At 34.2% G+C, this 15,956-nt stretch overlaps 2 protein-coding genes across 4 annotated transcripts; both read left to right on the forward strand.

Annotated features, from left to right (window-relative positions):
* The first annotated feature begins 514 nt into the window (after positions 1 to 514).
* LOC102596707 (pentatricopeptide repeat-containing protein At3g22690-like) lies at positions 515 to 3,247 on the forward strand. Its single transcript, XM_015314992.1, is given in 3 exon segments — positions 515 to 1,119; positions 1,122 to 1,136; positions 1,139 to 3,247. Coding segments are annotated over 3 exon segments (2,508 nt in total). The 5' UTR covers positions 515 to 620; the 3' UTR covers positions 3,133 to 3,247.
* Positions 3,248 to 9,243: 5,996 nt separating this feature from the next.
* LOC102597038 (pentatricopeptide repeat-containing protein At1g71490-like) lies at positions 9,244 to 14,580 on the forward strand. 3 transcript variants are annotated; one of them, XM_015314993.1, is made up of 5 exons: positions 9,244 to 9,360; positions 9,895 to 12,233; positions 12,562 to 12,624; positions 13,251 to 13,418; positions 14,102 to 14,580. In XM_015314993.1, exon 2 carries the CDS (start codon positions 10,005 to 10,007, stop codon positions 12,222 to 12,224), a length of 2,220 nt encoding a protein of 739 aa, XP_015170479.1. In that variant the 5' UTR covers positions 9,244 to 9,360; positions 9,895 to 10,004; the 3' UTR covers positions 12,225 to 12,233; positions 12,562 to 12,624; positions 13,251 to 13,418; positions 14,102 to 14,580. The 3 variants fall into 3 exon arrangements, with proteins under 3 accessions (XP_015170479.1, XP_006360760.1, XP_015170481.1); XM_006360698.2 differs by having other exon boundaries at positions 14,108 to 14,580; XM_015314995.1 differs by lacking the exons at positions 13,251 to 13,418; positions 14,102 to 14,580 and adding an exon at positions 12,701 to 12,835.
* The last annotated feature ends 1,376 nt before the right edge of the window (positions 14,581 to 15,956 follow it).

Below are 15,956 nucleotides of genomic sequence, written 5' to 3' on the forward strand. Positions count from 1 at the left end.
TTTTATTAAATGTCACTTGCATTTTGCAGTGAACAACAAATAATGCAAAAAAGAGGGGAAAATTGTTGAAAAGAATATAAAAAGGGTTTAATTGTCCTTTCAATGCTTTTTTTACTGTTGACCCGCTGAATTTTTACATCTGACGCGCCTAATTTGAGTGTATTTCACGCATTTTGCCAGGTAGGATCCGAGTGTTTTTTTGTTTAAGTTTTGGATAGTTAAAGTGCCTATTTGTGCACTTACAAAGTTAAAGGTCAAAGTTAAAATTTGAAGCCAAGTTTAGGGGTCAAAATATGTATTATGCCTTAGTTTAACTATCATATTTATTTTCATTGTTTTTAAAATTGTTTTGTATCGTATCGTTTTAATCCAGTATTAGCTAATTTTTATTTTATCATATGTTTTCATATTAGTTCTATTCGTATTCTATTTTTCTTCTAGATTTATCATTTAAATTATTAAGTGTGATATTCTCGATGGAGAATGATACAATATATCTAAACATGCCCCTCATGTAAGACCGCGCTGGTTAAACGTTGAGTTCTCATCAATGGAGTTCATCAGCAAGAATGGTGTCAGTTGTAAGCTCTTGAAAAGCTGAATAAACACCTCAAATAGCAATGGCAGCAACCATAAATCTATCTCTTTCTCCACTTCTCTCTACTACACAAACTCAATCGAATCGAATATCAACAACAACTGACTTAATAAAATCCTGCAAAAATCTGAACGAAATCAAACAACTACACGCCCATTTCACAAAACAGGGGTTCAATCAAGACCCTGGTTTTCTCGGTAAACTCATTGCTAAATGCTCCGAATTGGGTTCCTATAATAGCATGGAATATGCACAAATAGCTTTTGACAGTTTCTGTAGTAGTAATGAAGAAGGTTATGATAATACATACAAGTTCAATTCTTTGATTAAAGGGTATTCTTTAGCGGGTTTGTTTTATGATGCTGTATTGATTTATGTAAGAATGGTTGTTGAATGCGTGGAGCCTGATGGGTATACTTTTCCTTTGATTTTGAGTGCTTGTGCGAAGGATGGGAGGTTTTCTACAGGAATTCAAGTAATGGGTTTGGCTTTGAAATGGGGTTTTGGTGATGATGTGTTTGTTTGAATTCAGTGATACATTGTATGGTGAAAGTGGGGAGGTGGATAAAGCAAGGAAAGTGTTTGATAAAATGTCTGAGAGAAATTTAGTGTCTTGGACTAGTTTGATTTGCGGGTATGCGAAGAGTGAGAAGGCCGAAGAGGCGGTTGCTTTGTTTTTCAAGATGATAGAGGAGGGTGTTATGCCAAATTCTGTGACAATGGTGTGTGTGATATCGGCTTGTGCAGAGTTGGGGGATTTGGGATTGGCGGAAAGAGTGTGTGGTTATATTGGGAAGGTGGGATTGAAGGTTAATAGTGTTATGGTAAATGCTCTTGTAGATATGTATATGAAATGTGGATCTATGGATAAGGCAAAAAGGCTTTTTGAGGAATGTGTTGATCGTAATTTGGTACTGTACAATACAGTTTTATCAAACTATGTACGCAATGGGATGGTAAGGGAAGCATTCGAGGTCTTGGGGGAAATGCTATCCTGTGGAGGACCTCGTCCGGATAGAGTAACTTTGTTGTCTTCTATATCAGCTTCTACAGAGATGGCTGATGTTTTCTTAGGAAAGCAGTGTCACGCTTATGTTTTGAGGAACGGGTTAGAGAATTGGGATTCCATTGGTAATGCTATCATTGATATGTACATGACGTGTGGGAGTCAAGAATGGGCTTGCAGAGTTTTTGATCAGATGTCAAACAAGACAGTAGTGTCATGGAATTCACTTATTGCTGGCTTTCTGAGAAATGGTGATCTGAAGGCAGCTTGCAGAACTTTCAATGAGATGCCTGAGAGTGATCTTGTGTCATGGAACACCATGATTGGTGGTTTGGTACAGCAGAGCATGTTTGAGGATGCAATTCATCTATTTCGTGTAATGCAGAATGAGGGGATTAAAGCAGATAGAGTGACAATGGTCAGTGTTGCATCTGCCTGTGGATATTTAGGTGCTAATGATCTTGCTAAGTGGATATATAATTACATTGAGAAGTACGAAATTTGTCTAGATATGCAGCTAAGTACCGCGTTTGTTGACATGTTTGCTAGGTGTGGTGATCCTGCAAGTGCGATGAAAGTGTTCAACAAAATGATTGAGAGGGATGTCTCTGCCTGGACTGCAGCAATAGGGGCCATGGCTATGGAAGGAAATGGTAAGCGGGCAGTCGAACTATTCTATGAGATGCTTCAGGAAGGGGTGGAACCTGATCAAGTTGTGTTTGTGGCTGTACTGACAGCATGTAGCCATGGGGGATTAGTAGGAGAAGGAATGGAGATTTTTGCGAGTATGAAAGAGATCCATGGCATCTCACCACAGATAGTGCATTATGGGTGCATTGTTGATATGCTTGGTCGTGCTGGCTTATTGAAAGAAGCTCTTGATATAATAAAAAACATGCCAATGAAGCCCAGTGATGCAGTTTGTGGGGCTTTTCTTGCTGCTTGTAAAATGCACAAAAACGAGGAGATTGCAACTTATGCAGTTGACATGATCTCTGAATCATCCCCAGATAAAGCCGGGATCCATGTGCTTCTTTCAAATATTTATGCTTTGGGAGGGAAGTGGACTGATGTTGCGAAGGTAAGGATGTCCATGAAGGAAAGAGGGATAAAGAAGAACCCCGGTTCAAGCTCAATCGAGGTGAATGGGAACATTCACGAATTTACTTCAGGTGATGAGTTTCACCCAGAACACACACACATTTGCCTAATGCTAGACGAAATGAACTGCAGTGTTAGAAAGGCAGGTCATGTCCCTGATCTAACAAATGTTCTGATGGATGTTGATGAACAAGAGAAAGAATTCTTGCTTAATCGACATAGCGAGAAAATAGCCATGGCATATGGACTCATCTCTACATCTCAGGGACATCCCATTCGTATAGTGAAAAACCTTCGCATGTGCTCAGATTGCCATTCATTTGCAAAATTTGTTTCAAAAGTATATCATCGGCATATTGTTGTCCGAGATAACAACCGTTTCCATTTTTTCCAAGGAGGGTTGTGTTCTTGTGGTGATTATTGGTAGCTTAGGTGCATGATGTATATGTTTGTACAATACATACATTGTATTGGTACTTTACTTGTGTAATGACAGATCAATTCCCTTTATCCTATTCCTGAATTGTTAGAAAGAATCTAACAACCCAAGGCATTTCTGATTTGTTATTTTGCATTTCTTAAAGTCCATAACCACAAAAAAGATAGGAAATTTGATCAATATTTTTATCATATGAAATACGAACAAAAATTGCTATCTCTCAACATGAAATAAACTCAAAAGCATTCATAATATAATCATTTTTCAAAACGTACATAGTTTTGTCTTAGGGAAGATGATACTAATGCGGATGGGGATTACATTTAGAAAGAAACTAGAAATTCAAGATTCTAGACCAAGTCCATATATAAGATGGATTGGTATTTGCAGCAGAATCTATTTGGATGGATCCTTCAACTCTGGGAAAATTGCATCAATATAAACATGATACATGGGATCACCATGCCAGAGCCTAGCAATGAAAAAAGGAGATATAGTATTCCTATGCATTTCTTCTACACGCCAGATGCTTGATTCGGCTTTGGCTGGATCGATGAGTGTATCCAATGGAACGTCTTCATCATTGGCCCCAATCCTCAAATAATCCCACTGCTTCATGGAGAGGTTGGTCAGGTAGTGCAGCGGTTGCCCATATAACTCCTTCATTGATGCCTCCAACTACTGGGGTCGATTCTGGTGCCCCACGCCAGCCCTCCTGGCGCATTTGGGACGTGGCGCCCCAGCCCTTTTGCAGAACGATCCAACAATTTTTTCTTCTCGTTTTCTGACCCTAATTTGCCTAGAATCAATTGTTTTCCTACTCAATACAAGTACACGACAATCTACTCACTTTTCCTCAAGAACAACCCTCAAAAATCGAAATCCTCACCTCAAGAATTCATCAACTCCATAAACAAAGCATGAAGAATAAAACCTCAAAGAACACCCATCAAGAATTCAAATCATTTAACCTCAAGAACGAAATTACAGATGAAATTTACATTTTTGGCGTGTGGGTGAACGAACCCAATACTATGAAAACTTATATACCTTAATTAGGTAAAACAAATCCTCGATTCGCAAGAAATCTTGGCGAACGCCTTAAACTCCTTCTTGTTTCCTCCTCTTGAACTCCTCTCAAAACCCTAAGCGCGATTTTGAATTATGAAAACTGATCTAAGCCAGTTTAGACCCTTAAAATATTTCTGAAAACGTTTAGAGCTAATGAGGTAAGGAAAAGACCAAATTACCCCTCATTAATTCGGATAAATTTCCTTAACTGGACAGGCTGAGTTCAAAAGGGCATTTCTCCATCATCCGAACTTGGAATTTAGCAAACTTGGTGGCGTTGGAAAGAGGATTCAAAGACCTTTCATTTGATATCTTATGGGCCACCTAACTCATCATGTACTAAACGTTATAATTGTTTGAAGTTGACCAAAACTCACAACTTAAGCATAACTTGGACAAATCTCAAGTTGGCTCTTCCAATTTAGTTCTTTCTAAAAATAGCTCTTTCTAAGACTAAGGAGTTACATTTTGATTGAGCTTCTCTTCTTTTATATTTTTTGTTATTTTTTCCTATTTTCCCAAGGTCTTGTTTAAATTAAGAACACATGACTTATGTCAAAATTAATGGCTAGGATTTAATTACCTAAAGTGTATCCTAACCATAGTTAAGTTAGATAAATAAATGTGTTCTTATCAATTTAAAAACTACCATTTATTTCATCTCTTTTCTCCCTCTTTGCGTCAAAATAAAATTGTGGTAAAAAATAGACAACAACCAATAGCATGAAAGCAAAGAAAAAAATTCAAATTTTTATTGGAAGATAGATACTTGGTGGGAAAAAAAAAGATAAGAAGAGAAAAAAATTTTAATATATTTATGTACATTTATGTTGCTATAATTATGGGATTACTAACTTTTTTTAAGCAAATTACTACATGAAACTAAATCATGATTATTAAATTTTAGGTATAACAAAGATAAAAATCATATTTATATGTTATAGCTATAGTTTGTATAATTGCGCTCCATAGAAAATTTTATGTTTGCTATGGAGTTATTAATATGTATATTTCGGGATTCCTTCCCTTTTATATACAATTTGATTTTTAAAAAATTAAAAGGTGGTAACAAAAAAAAAGAAAATCGCTAAACTACGCACATTATATTATAATAGGATTCCTTTCCTTCTAAGTCTTCTTCATCAATGGGTATATAAGGAGTTTTCTTTTATATAACAAAAAAAGAATATATACTCATACAAATTAAGCTTTGTATACAATTTTTTAAAAACAAAATATAAATTAAATTTTGTATTAGTTGTAAATGGTTTATGTATATGTTCTCTGTTTGGCTTGTCAATTGTGTATATATATATGTGTGGAATTTGTATATAAATACAAATTTTTATTAGTTGTTATTTGTATATGTATATGTTCTTTGTGTTATGCTTGTCAATTGTATATGCATACGTATATATATGTGGAATCTGTATATAAATAAAATTTTATATTAGCTATAGCCTATAAATAGTATATGTATATGCCCTTTGTATTAGGAGGCTTATCAACTGTATATACATACATATGTATAAGTGAAATCTCTCTGTATATATATAAAATTAGAAATATGTATTAGTGGAACTATATATTATAATTTTAAAAAATTGTATATAATTAAAATTTGTATTAGTGGAAACTATATATAAAAAAAATTTAAAATTCTGATTTGGGGAGAGATTTTAGGAGAAATTGAACGAAATTGGGAGAGTAAAGATAGCTAACGGATTTGTATAAAAATAGATCTTCAGTTTTTTTTAAATGAGTGGGCCCCAACCAATTAAAACTGATTTGGGGAGAGATTTTAGGGGAAATTGAAAGAAAATGGGATAGAAAAGATAGGGAATGAATTTGTATAAAAATAACTCTTTCGTTTTTTTAAAATGCATGGGTCCCAACCAAATGGCAAAAATTGTGTAACATTTGCTACGAAATACAAATAAATGAAACAGTAGCTATATAATTTATTTTGATTTAAATGTTTGCTATTATGTATAATTTTCCCCTATTTTTTTGGCCAAACAGACCCAAAAGGTGAGCTTTATAAATCAACCAAGTATTTACATGAATGTGCATTCCAAAAGTGCTAAACCCATTTAAAGAGAACATCTAAAAAAAAAAAGACTAACTAAAACAAAATTAAAAAAAAATGAAAACTTGGGAAAATGGAGAGGAGCCAAATTCGATAACTTTAATATTTCAATGAAATTTGTATATTTTAGTATTTTACCAATTACTTATTCAGTAGAATAAAGTTTTTGATTAAATTTTAAAATTCAAAATAAAGAATGATCTTTAACATAAAATGAAAATTTTTGGGGTATATCAAGTTTGTATAATGGAGATTTGAACATTGGTTTTATTAAAAGATTTCATAAAATCATCTTAATGTATGGTGTATCTTGCATTGGTATCATGAGGACTCAGACCCTTTTGAATGAGAGTTGTATGTCTACAGTAATATCTTTGTAGTATATCATATATGTACGGATATCATAGAGAATCAAAGGGTTTTTTTTTAAAAAATTGTACAAATCTTATGAAAATAATTATGAACCTTCTTTTACTTTTTGAATTTTATACTGAAAATTTTCTTTGAAATGACTATTCTCAACATTGGTTAGTGTTTTTGTCAATGTAAATTGGATCAACTTTAATTGGTTAGTAAAATGAGTTGCTAATGATGTTATGACCATTATTATTTTTTTGAAGAAAAAAAAAAGAGTCCGGAGCCTAAAGGGCAAAAAAAATGGTCAAAAATTCCAAAAGGGCACATCACTTTTTATTTTAGCCAAAAGGGCAAAATCGCTGCCCTAGCAGCGATTTCGTCTAAAAAAAAATTTTATTAAAAATCGCTGCTGTGGCAGCGATTTTGTATAAAAAAAATAAAAATAATTTTATAGACGAAATCGCTGCTAGGGCAGCGATTTTGCCCTTTTGGCTAAAATAAAAAGTGATGTGCCCTTTTGGAATTTTTGACCATTTTTTTTGCCCTTTAGGCTCCGGACTCTGAAAGAAAAAAAAAACTTTTTTTTCTTTAAAATCGCTGCTATAGCAGCGAATTTGGTTAAGAATTTTTTTTAAAAAGTTTTTTTCTGAATTTAATATTCTTTTATGTACATGAGATGTATATCCACAGTAGTGAAGCATTGTTTTGTGTACATGAGATGTATATTCTTTGTTTTGTCAGAAGCCCTTTTGGTTAATTTTTTTTGATGTGCTGTTTTAGTTTTTTAAAAGAAAAAAAGCAGCGATTTTTAATTTTAAAAAAAAAAATTTTTTTTTTACAAAATCCCCGCCCCCCCCGCGGGGTTTTTTTAAAAAAAAAATTTTTTTTTACAAAATCGCTTGCCACAGCAGCGATTTTTAATAAAAAATAATTTTTTTAAAATTTTTTTTACAAAATGGCTGCTGTGGCAGCGATTTTTAATAAAAAAGAATAAAAAAATTTTTTAGACGAAATTGCTGCTAGGGCAGCGATTTTGTCAGAGGAAAATCGCTGCTAACGCAGCGATTTTGCCCTTTTGGCTAAAATAAAAAGTGATGTGCCCTTTTGAAATTTTTGACCATTTTTTTTGCCTTTTAGGCTCCGGACTCAAAAAAAAAACAGTAGTTGTTTTTGCTCTGGCTAACAGTTACTCTGCTGTTAGCTGAATTCGGGTGGAAGGAACGAATGAAGGTGGCGACTGATTATGCAATGCTCCTGAAAACATTAACTGTGGAAAAGATGGACTTTCTCTGGTCTTCGCCTGATATTATGATTGATGAGGTATCAAATGCATCCACAATTTCGTTCTCTGCGAGTTGTCTGATTACTTTTGTATGCAGGAATATAACATTAAACTGGTGAACTTTAGAATCGATTGTAGGAAAGGTGATGGTGCCATTGTCTCAGGTATTGGTGTTTTCTTTATTACTCCATGATTAACAAGTAGATGATACTTGGATGTAAACCCGTAGTTATTAGAAACTCTTTTATATTTCTCAAGGCTCGTTTGGTAGGAAGGATAAGGGATAATTAATTTTAGGATTGGTTTATGCCATGTTTGGTTATCACGAGATTGTAGTGTTACTATTATATTCCACATTGTGGGTGAGATATATAACTAATCCCGAGATAATTAGTCTAGGATAACTTGTTAGTTAATGACTCTCTTAGCTTCTTCATAGGCTTCTCTATCATCTATGTTTACACACTATATATGTTTCATGTTTGTGCAAATATATATCTACCTATTTATTTTATTCTATTGGTATTTTGCAGATGACACTGAGATTGCAAAAGCATGTGTTTTTGAATTTGGAGTTGTACTTGTGGAGTTGATCATTCTCATTTGGGTTCATATCTTAGAGAGAAGAAAGAAGGCACCGTTCATAAATCATTGGGGGTGGATGCTGATACTGCCGCTGAAATTACAAAACTCCTAGCATTATGTGTGCGTATGGCATCTGCTGAGCGCCAAGATATTGACTATGTCATTAGTGAATTGAAAAGGATAGTTGGGTCTCAATCCCTCTAGTTCATTATTAATGTATAAAATCTCAATTTCTAATCTAAATTGCTTTATTCTAATGCCCATACTAGACACATCTTCAAGTGTGTAAGAATCAAAAGTTTTTTCAGGTATTGCTACTAGATTATTATTATTAAGAGGAAATGGGGTTTCATTGGATATGCTGTTGTGTAACCATTTTCAAATTGAATAAAAAAAATTGAAATTAGAAATATAATAAGTTGCCATCTTCGATGTACTAAAAAAAAAAAAAAAAAGATTTTAAATTATTAAAAAAAAACAAAATAAAGTGTGTAAGAATCAAAAGTTTTTTCAGGTATTGCTACTAGATTATTATTATTAAGAGGAAATGGGGTTTCATTGGATATGCTGTTGTGTAACCATTTTCAAATTGAATAAAAAAAATTGAAATTAGAAATATAATAAGTTGCCATCTTCGATGTACTAAAAAAAAAAAAAAAGAGATTTTAAACTATTAAAAAAAAGACAAATAAATTAAAATTGCATATAATTTTAAAACACATGACATGCCGTATGTATTTACTCCCTTTGTCTAATTTTATGGTTATGTTTCAATTTTTCGGTAAAATCTATGTACATTATACCCTCTCCAGAATCAATTTCATTTCATTGGGTATGTTGTTTTATTTTAAGAAGATGGATTGATTTCAACAAGGAAAACTTTCTTACTTTAGCTAGCACACAAGGTGTTTGAGTAAATTCCAAAGAGAACTTTTATATTAGTTTCCTCCCCAAGTCTACTCATTTATGCTTAGAGCCATAGAGTATAGACATAGAGTAATCCGTTACATCAAAGTTTAAAACTTTTTAGGAAAATTGGGGGTAGGTGGGGAATTGAAACCGTAAGGTGAAAGTTTAGGCAACCAACAAACTAAGTTGCTAAGATTTTCCGAAAAGTTTAAAACTTGAATAGTTCAATTAATCAGAAATCTTGTATAGCAATATAATGATATTACATAGTAGTATTTTAAAATGTTTCAACATACAAGAGTCATAAAAATTAGGACAGTATGATTTTCAGGTTATGTGTTAGCAGCTTAAGTAATTATTTTCCTTTTTGGTTGCATCTTATTTTAATCAAATGAGTAGAGTTTTATGGATTTTTTGCCATTATTGTGTCTCTTACACATTATAATTCTTTTTGCAGGGGTAGATTGGCTAAATATCAATCTTTTTAAGCTGTTACAAACTGTTGTTGGTATTGTATATGCGCCACAATCTTGTTCTTACTCATTATAGTTTCACCATTTATAGTTTATGCCCTCTCGCTTTAGTGCGCAACCCAGTAACCTTCTTCTGTCCCAAATTCAGAAGTTCATACCTAAAAAGTGGACAAGTGTCAGAGAATCAGACAACCGAAAAAACTGTGGCCAAACCTTGCTGTGTAGCTCACATGAATGTATTTCAGGGCCTTGTAAAGAAAGTAATGAATCAATGGTGGATTGCCTACTGACAACTTTGAAGGACTTTGCGGGCCAAGGCCACATATGCAAAGCCTTTAGAACCTTTTCTCTAATTCGGACTCATGTCTCCTCTCAAACCCCTTGTGATCTTGTTATACAGTCATTATCATCTCTTTTATTAAGTTGTACTAATAGCAAATCACTCTCTGAAGGGAAACAAATTCATGCATGCATTATTAATTTGGGCATTGCACATAGTTGGAATTTGGTGCCGAGGATAATCACCTTTTATACGACCTTTGGTTTACTTGATGATGCTCATGTAATTGCTGAAACTTCAAATATCTTGCACCCTCTCCCTTGGAATCTCCTTATTTCTTCTTATGTTAAAAAGCGGCAAAACGAGGAGGCATTCTCTGCCTATAGGCAGATGGTGAATAGAGGTATAAGACCCGATGATTTCACTTATCCGTCTGTTCTTAAGGCCTGTGGTGAGCAAATAAATCTTGCTTTTGGCCGTGATATTCACAAGTCTATAGATGCTAGTTTCTTAGAGGGTAACTTGTTTGTCCAGAATGCTTTAGTTTCTATGTATGCAAAGTGTGGGGAAGTGGATGTTGCACATGATATATTTGAAAGGATGCCAGTTAAGGATGCAGTTTCTTGGAATTCAATGATCTCTGGTTATGCTTCCAAAGGTATGTGGGGTAAAGCTTTTGAGATTTTTGATAGAATGAGGGCTACTGATGCTGAATTCGATATTATTACTTGGAACACCATAGCTGGAGGTTGCTTGAAGACAGGTAACTTTATTGGGGCTCTTAAATTGTTATCTCAAATGAGAACTTGTGGAATTCAGCTAGAACCTGTGGCAACACTTATTGGCTTGGGTGCATGTTCCCACACTGGTTTGTTAGAAATTGGAAAACAAATTCATGGTTTAGTGATCCGAAGTCACCTTGATGATTTTGATAATGTAAGAAATGCTTTAATCAATATGTATGCCAGATGCAAGGCACTCAAGCAGGCGCATATTTTGTTTCAGTTTGTTGACTCTAAAACTGTAATTACCTGGAATACAATCATATCTGGCTTTGCACATTGGGACAGGTCTGAGGAAACTTCCTTTCTTTTCCGAGAAATGCTGCTTTCTGGTGTTGAGCCGAATTATATCACTATAGCAGGCATTCTCCCCCTGTGTGCTAGGGTGGCAAATTTACAACATGGTAAAGAATTTCACTGCTATCTTACAAGACGTGAAGGGTTTGAGGAATATTTGCTCTTGTGGAATTCGCTTGTGGATATGTATGCAAGATCTGGAAAGGTATTAGCAGCCAGAAAGTTATTTAATTTGATGAGCAAGAAAGATGCAGTTACTTACACTTCGCTGATAGCAGGATATGGTATTCAAGGTGAAGGAAGAGAAGCAATTGAACTATTTAATGAGATGATAAGGCTCCATATAAAACCAGACCATGTGACCATGGTTGCTGCTTTGTCAGCCTGTAGTCATTCAGGCCTTGTGATGCAGGGCCAGAAACTATTTGAACAGATGCAAAGTACTTATGGTATAAATCCTCATTTGCAGCACTTCTCTTGCATGGTTGACCTCTTTGGTAGGGCTGGTTTACTGAAAAAGGCAAAGGAAATCATTATAAAGATGCCTTTTGAGCCGACACCTGAAATGTGGGCAACTCTCCTTGGAGCATGTAGGATTCATAGGAATACTGAGATAGGAGAGTGGGCAGCCGAGAAACTGCTGGAGCTGAGGCCTGATAAGCCTGGATACTATGTGTTGATTGCTAATATGTATGCAGATGCTGGGTGTTGGAACAAACTGGCAGAAGTGAGGACCGTCATGCGAGATTTTGGTGTAAGAAAGTCTCCAGGATGTGCTTGGGTTGATACTGGTTCTGGCTTTTCTCCATTTTTGGTTTCAGATACCTCCAGTGGCCAAACAAATGAAATTTATTGTCTACTGGGAGGACTGAATAGGCTAATGAAAGACACTGGTCATTTGACTACAGAGGATTCGTCTTCCGAAGAAGAACTTTGTGAAGGACTTCTTTTGTAGTAAAGAAAGGTGAGACTATTCCAGTCCTTTGACTGTTTCCATAAGAACTTCGCTCATGTTTCCTGTTGCAAAGTATTTGTCATCGCTCATGCGAATATATGCCATTTTGATCAAACATTCTGTTTTTTTCTGCCACGGTTGAGGTAAATGACTCTGGCATTAAATGACTCGTTTTATGCATATCAGCAGTTTCTTTTAACCATGTCAGAGAAAAGTTAGCAAATACTTCGGCTTGTGATTCTTGCAATGCCATAGTTGTCTTTTCACTCCCCCTTGTCTGAAGCTCGGATGTTTTTCTTGATATTTTTGACTGCTGATGATTTTTTTCTTTTTACAGGTTGCAGCCTTGCAGGTTTTGGAGAGTAAGGGAACACTTATAGAATCTATATCAGTCTTCAAGGTAGAGGACACAGACTCCTTAACTGATGAATTAAGTTGTTCAAGTGTTAAAGTCTATTTTCTCATTCGTTTTGTAGGCTTGTGATCTCAGTTGGAATGCCCAGGGTTCTTTCCCTGCAGCATATGTTTCATTTCGCAAGATAAATCCCTTGGTGCAGACTCATTCTGTTCCAAATATTTTTTTGTTGATGTGCTCCGTGAAGTATTTATAGCAATACTGCCTTTAATAGATCTTGAGACAATTCACTTTTGTTTTAAGATGAATATAGAATTAACAAATGACAAGATTCAACATTAAGTTATAAAAGTACTATCACCTTCCGTTGGGTCGAGCCATTTAGTTTTATTTGAAGTTGGAACATCAAGTTTCGTAACTGTTCTGATGAAAAATGCATATTGTAGACTGTACTTCAATTATATCATAGTGCTCTATAAGTACAAATAAATAATAGCATTTTAGCGAATGCCTGAATGGTACATCAACTTGCATGTGCCACAGAAATATATACAAAACACTGCAGTGCCAATTCATTGTAGAACTGATAACCCTTTCTGTTTTACTTTGTGAATTTCCGCGTCATTGCTGAAACAATTGATTTGATTTTCATTCTCTTGCCAAAAATGCAGAAGCAAGCAATGGACGAAAATCTGGCATTTGAAATGCTGGAAAACAACTTGAAGTTAATCTGAGATCATTGTTTGTCAGATGGTTCTTCAAGCTGACCATGTTTTGCGGCAATGAATATAATGTAGCTATGGAGAAATGGTTTGAAGTCCTGCACGAAGAGATAGAAGGTTAGACTTGCATTACTAAACTGAACCTTGAATCCTGGAAACACCAACGTTAGCCTGAAAACCTCTTTCTAGAAAAGAAAAACTTGTAAAACGAACATATATTATTATTACTCATGTGTGCTCCACACCGTTGAAGGTAGAGTCACCAATGCTTTTAAGAGGCAAAGTCAGGTGATTCATTGGTGAATTTGTTCAGTTTGATGTTGGCCTTAAATGTACCAAAGGTGATTTCTTTTCATCTGGTCCGTTCTTAACACCCGGAAAATTATAAGGATAATTATGCAAAATGTCCGCTCATAGACTTTACTTACCATCTGTCAGATCCACCAAACCAATGTTTTTGGGATTGCTTATTCTAATAAGTAATACTTATAGACAGATTATGATAAATTGGTGGAAACACAAAACTGCTAATCCTGTCACTAGTTTCATTACTTGACAGCCTCTCTATCATTGCTACTTGTGAAATTTGAAGATCAAGGTGTGGTACAAAATACGGTACTGAAAAACCGAATGTTGAGAGATCACTATCTCTAATTGCTAACACATTGTCTCAACTGATTACTAACCAGTTCAGTCGGTTGAACCTGAACTCCTCCTGGAATGCTATCACCACTCTGTTATCTAGTGTTATTCAGTACAAAACTTCTAACCATTTTCTTAAGCTTAACTCTTGACGGTAGCTGCAGATTTGGCAAATGTGGAGGTGGAGGCATTGTTAGAGATTCCGAGGAACATCTAGTAATGGCTTATTCACTTGTCCTACGCCAAGACACCGACAACTGAGCAGAAGCTGTTGCTCTTCTTTATGGACTCACATGGTGCACAGAAAGAGAACATACAAGATTGATAGCTGAGAGTGACCTCCAAAATGTTAGTTGATTGTATCAAAGGGACTAATCAAACTCCATGGCGGATGCTTAATGAAGTAAGCAGGATCAAAGATATGCTCAATCAACATCAAATCAACATTCAACAATGCTTTAGAGAAGCTAATCAAGTAGCAGACAGATTACCTTGATATGAATGTCGAGATACTCTTTTTATCAATTTTACCATATCGTCGAGTCTTTTTAACGTGTCATTTTAGGTACAAGATATGGATTCGGTTAAATGTATTCGAATTTTGATGTATATGAATTAAATAGGTTTATAATTTTTTTTAAAATGAGCTTTAATCACATGATATACCAATGAGAAAAGGGGTTTAAATATTTTTTTATTTTTGAGAGAAATAATAATACTTAAATAATTTCATTATCCTATAAAATTAAAATCAATTTCAATAGTCAATTTTCAAAATTTGAGTAGCTTGGAGAGGAAAGAGGTAAAGAAGAAAATTTGGGGAGAACCTAAAATTATTTTAAAATATGACTGTTTACACTAAAAATGGGAGTGTGATTACTTAGAGATGGACATGGTACGGTATTAAAAAAATTAAGCTGGTATAATTTTGATATTTGAAAATATTATATATCCTTATTATCAAATTAATTAATTTGGTATATTTAAGTCAAGCTTCAATAAGTTTGTAGATTATAATACGATAAAATTGGTAATCATAATTTATTCGACTTCAATTTGTATATATTCTTATAATAGAGAGTTATAACTTCATTTTTCAAGAAACATTTCAATTCAATCATAATAACATCTATTTAGGGGTGAATAAAATTGAATCGAATTAAAACATGATTGATTCAAATTGATGTGAATTAGACAAATTAAGAAATAGAAAATAACTGTAAATTTAATGGTCTACGATTTTAATTATAATTACATCAATAATAAAATATAAAAAAAATATGTGTATCATGATTAGCAAGAGATTACCAACAAACCATTAAGAAAACTTTAGTTAATACTCCCTCTATTTCTATATATATGTCATTATTTTCAAATGAGAAAAAATATTAATATATCCCCGAACTATCGTAAATGGTATGCAGATACCCTCTGTCATACTTTTGGGACATTGGTGCCCCTGCCGTCCAAAAACTAGAGCATATTTACCCTTTATACTAACGGACATACACGTGTCATAATCTTATCCACCGACCGACAATTATTAATATTGAATCGACGGATAAGATTGCGCCACGTGTCCCTATTTAGTCTTATGTTAGAGTGAAGGGCATATACGCTCTAGTTTTTGGACGGCAGGGGCACCAATGTCCCAAAAGTATGACGGAGAGTATCTGCATAACATTTACGATAGTTCGGGGGTATATTTATCATTTTTCCCTTTCAAATTTCACATTCCTTGAGAAATTAAGTAAGTTTATCATTATACACTTATTTAATGTTCCTTTGAAGTCAAGTTTTCAATAAAGGAACATAAATTAATTTATTTTGGTTACTCAAATTAACCAATGAACATGAATTAATCATTTAGTTTTACTATACTGATCAAATTATCACTTTCAACGTTAATAACTCTCGAGGGAGAGATAAAATAGGAAGAAAAGGATTATTTATATATTGATTTTGTTATTTGTTTTTAATAAGAACAGCATATAAATAGAAGAGAGTGAGAGT

Source organism: Solanum tuberosum, unplaced genomic scaffold, assembly GCF_000226075.1.
Source record: "Solanum tuberosum cultivar DM 1-3 516 R44 unplaced genomic scaffold, SolTub_3.0 scf00334, whole genome shotgun sequence".
NCBI lineage: Eukaryota > Viridiplantae > Streptophyta > Magnoliopsida > Solanales > Solanaceae > Solanum > Solanum tuberosum.

Bases quoted from the DNA above. Each gene is read 5' to 3' on its own strand.
- LOC102597038 (XM_015314993.1), top strand. From the start codon at position 10,005: ATGCCCTCTCGCTTTAGTGCGCAACCCAGTAACCTTCTTCTGTCCCAA.